The 3,656-nt window shown below is 37.2% G+C and overlaps 1 protein-coding gene across 1 annotated transcript; it reads left to right on the forward strand.

Annotated features, from left to right (window-relative positions):
* Positions 1 to 1,632: 1,632 nt before the first annotated feature.
* On the forward strand, positions 1,633 to 2,631 carry LOC147819049 (uncharacterized). Its single transcript, XM_087174348.1, has 3 exons — positions 1,633 to 1,790; positions 1,886 to 1,987; positions 2,352 to 2,631. Exons 1-3 carry the CDS (start codon positions 1,745 to 1,747, stop codon positions 2,435 to 2,437), a joined length of 234 nt encoding a protein of 77 aa, XP_087030474.1. The 5' UTR covers positions 1,633 to 1,744; the 3' UTR covers positions 2,438 to 2,631.
* Positions 2,632 to 3,656: the final 1,025 nt, after the last annotated feature.

The following is a 3,656-nucleotide window of genomic DNA, read 5'->3' on the forward strand; positions in this document are numbered from 1 at the left end:
GGCATAAAAAGTGATAAAAACGACATAGTATAATAAGTCATAGTATAGTAAGGCATAAAAACGACGTAGTATAGTAAGGCATAAAAAGTCATAAAAACGTCATAGTATAGTAATGCATAAAAACGTCATGTATAGTAAGGCTTAAAAACGTCATAGTATAGTAAGGTATAAAAAGTGATAAAAACGACATAGTATGATAAGTCATAAAAACGACATAGTATAGTAAGGCATAAAAAGTCATAAAAACGTCATAGTATGATAAGGTAAAAAAAGTCATAGAAACGACATAGTATAGTAAGGCATAAAATGTCATAAAAATTACATAGTGTAGTACAGCATAAAAAGTCACAAAAATGACATAGCATAGTAAGGCATAAAAACGTCATAGTATAGTAAGGCATAAAAAGTCATAAAAACGAGATAGTATAGTAAGGCATAAAAACGACATAGTATAGTAAGGCATAAAAAGTCATAAAAACGAGATAGTATAGTAAGGCATAAAAGCGTCATAGTATAGTAAGGCATAAAAAGTCATAAAAACGAGATAGTATAGTAAGGCATAAAAATGTCATAGTATAGTAAGGCATAAAAACTTCATATTATAGTAAGGCATAAAAAGTGTTAAAAACGTCATAGTATAGTAAGGCATAAAAAGTCATAAAAACGAAATATTATACCAAGGCATAAAAATGTCATAGTATAGCAAGGCATAACAACGACATAGTATAGTAAGGCATAAATGTCATAAAAATGACAGTATAGTGAGGCATGAAAAGTCGCATAAACGTCAGTATAATAAGGCATAAAAACGTCATTGTACAGTAAGGTATAAAACGTCATAAAATGAGATAGTATAGTAAGGCATAAAAATGTCAAAAAACGTCATAGTATAGTAAGTCGTAAAAATGTAAAACAAAACTTGATAGTATAGTAAGGCACAAAAACCTCATGGAATAGTAAGGCCTAAGAATGTCATAAAATGTTATAGTGTAGTAAGGCATAAAAATGTCAAAAAACGTAATATTATAATAAGGCATAGAAATTTTAAAATTATACTGAGACATTAAAACGTTAAAAACTGTAATAGGTGTAAGGCATAACAAGTCATAGTGTAAGACATAAAACGTCATAGCACAGTAGGGCATAAAAATGTCTCAAAACATTATAGTATTATAAGGTATATAAACCTCAACGAACATTATAGTATATTAAGGCATGAATATGTCAAAAAACATCATAGTAAGATTCAGATTAAGATTGTTTATTAGCCACACCACCAAGGCCGGTGGAATTTATCTCCAATACAGTGTGTTATACTCTTCAGCACAGATACATTTATAGACATTAACAGACATGTGCATGCATGATCTGACATACAGCAGACAATTAGGGTAAAGCATGTAAGGCAGAAAAATGTCAAAAACCCTAATATGCAAGTCATAAACAGCCCCTTAGAGACTGCTACCTTCAGATTATCTAACCATCGTATACAGTTGCTGTCCAGTCTTGACTCACTAGAATCAGTCTACTGTCAAAGCTGATGTCAATACATGACTCAGCTAAACTCCACACAGATTTGGGACTGATCAAAGTTTAGACAAACAACAAGGCAACGTGATATGAGTTCAGATCTGTTTGTCTTTAGATCAGTTATCTGTGTTTCAGCAGGAGATAAAAGTCCCACATCGTTCAGTTCGGCTCAGTTTTTTCTTTTGTTCAGTCGCACTGACAGAAAACTAGAAACATGAAGGTTTACCTGCTGCTGCTGCTTCTGCTGCCTCTCTGCTCAGGTATATGTTTTACACTTTAATCTGAAAGTACACTCACACACTTAACTCTTTAATCTGAAGGTACAATAACACAGTAAAGTGTGTTTGTGTTACAGGTGAACAGCATCACATCGAGTGTTATGGCGAGGACTTCCTCATGGTCAACAACCAGCTTCTGCATTGTACCGGCAAAGTCCAACAGGCCTGCTACACCAGAGGTGAGTCTTCTACCTTCTGCTTTTCCCCAGAAAATAAAATCAGTTGAATCTCGGGGGTGTTTACACAGATAAAAAAGAAAAAAGAAATATTCATCCTGGCAGGGCTTCCCCAAGAAACACAGAATATTAACAGAAACTTTGTTTATAACAAGTGAATTTTAACTACATCCTCACCTGTTCATGGTCATGTACATCCTGTTATGCTTTCAAATTAAAAATTGAATCATTAAGAATATAATCTGAAAGTGACTATGAACATCAGGACATTAAATAAATCTTCACAGCTGGATTTGCAGCTGGATCTCTTTGAGAACATTCACTGTGAGGAGTGTTGAGGCTCAGATGATGTGTTTCCTGTTCGCAGATAATGGAGAGAAAGGCTGCACTCGGCTGGCTAACTGCGATCGACCTGGCTGGACCTGCTGCAAAACCAACCGCTGCAATGCCTGACCAATCGCAGACCGGGAAACAGTGACATCATCAAACTATATGATGTGAAATAAATCTGTGAGGGATATTTCCCATAATGCAGGGTGGTGTTTGTCTGAGCTCAGTGTGTCAACATGAATATTTGCAGTTTCTGGATTTTGAATGGAAGAGTGTCCCGCCTCTGTGGACTTTAATAAAAGCAGCATCCATCCTGAGTGTGTGAAATCATTTTAAAGCCACAGCGCTCCAATAGCTTCAGGCTGTGAATGACTGACAGAACAAAACACGGGAGTTCACAGTCAGAGCATCTGATCAGGTTCAGATGTAGAGATCAGACTTTAGTCTCTCAGGCTATATGTGGTCTGCCAACTTAGTGGTAAAGGTTGTCTGGGTTATGCAGCCTGAGAGGAATACCTGCAGACAGTACTCAGGGCTGAAAAACCGAACGTGATTCAACAGATTAAAATTGCTCTTGCTTGTACCAAAAAGTCAGAGAGAGAGAAACAGCTCTGAACATTTCATCTTCATCCCAGTGATCCCAGCGTAGATAATATTATCATGTTTGTATGGAACAGAACACACCTGGTTACTCATTACCTAAGTAGACGAAATGCAGGGTCACAAAGCAAACAGCAGCCAGCAGTTTGATGAATTGATTGGCTGACAGGTGACTGGCCTGCGTCAGTGAGTGAGTAATAAAATATTCATCAGAGTGTCAGGAATAAATTTAGTTTATTTCTGCTGTAAAGTTGAACATTTTAACATGGGAGTCTATGGGGATTGACTCACTGTTGGAGCCAGACTCTAGTGGCCATTAGAGGAACTGCAGCTTTTGTCACATCAGTGTTTGGTTCTTGTTTCAGACCTGGAGATGCACAACATTACAGGGTGTTCAACGCACCTCCATTTCCATTTAAATAAACATTTTGTTACGCTTTGTTGGGGTTGAACGTGCCCCTGAACTGTCACCGTTGCCACAGTAACAGAAGCAGGAAGAAAGCAAAGCCTGATCTGGCATCAGTTTTCAAAACATTTATTTGCATTTTTTTGTTGAAATCTTCAGTACAGTCTGTCGTCTGACAGGAATGCATGAGAGAAGACATGATTGGCTCAAAACAGTCACATGAACATCGTCGTCATCATCATCATGAGTATCAATGTCGTTACTGAACGCTGAAAAATAAACACTTTTAATCCAGAAACTCCCCAAGATCCCGCCCCCTAACCCCTCCCCCACACC

This window comes from Seriola lalandi, unplaced genomic scaffold (genome assembly GCF_002814215.2).
Source record: "Seriola lalandi dorsalis isolate HSWRI2012SDOR001 ecotype SW California unplaced genomic scaffold, Sedor1 jcf7180002054342, whole genome shotgun sequence".
NCBI lineage: Eukaryota > Metazoa > Chordata > Actinopteri > Carangiformes > Carangidae > Seriola > Seriola lalandi.

What these genes read in the sequence shown, in the direction of transcription:
- LOC147819049 (XM_087174348.1), top strand. Translation starts at nt 1,745, where the DNA reads ATGAAGGTTTACCTGCTGCTGCTGCTTCTGCTGCCTCTCTGCTCAG. An exon ending in TCTGCTGCCTCTCTGCTCAG is followed by an intron (nt 1,791 to 1,885) that starts GTATATGTTTTA and finishes TTTGTGTTACAG; the next exon opens with GTGAACAGCATCACATCGAG. An exon ending in ACAGGCCTGCTACACCAGAG is followed by an intron (nt 1,988 to 2,351) that starts GTGAGTCTTCTA and finishes TCCTGTTCGCAG; the next exon opens with ATAATGGAGAGAAAGGCTGC.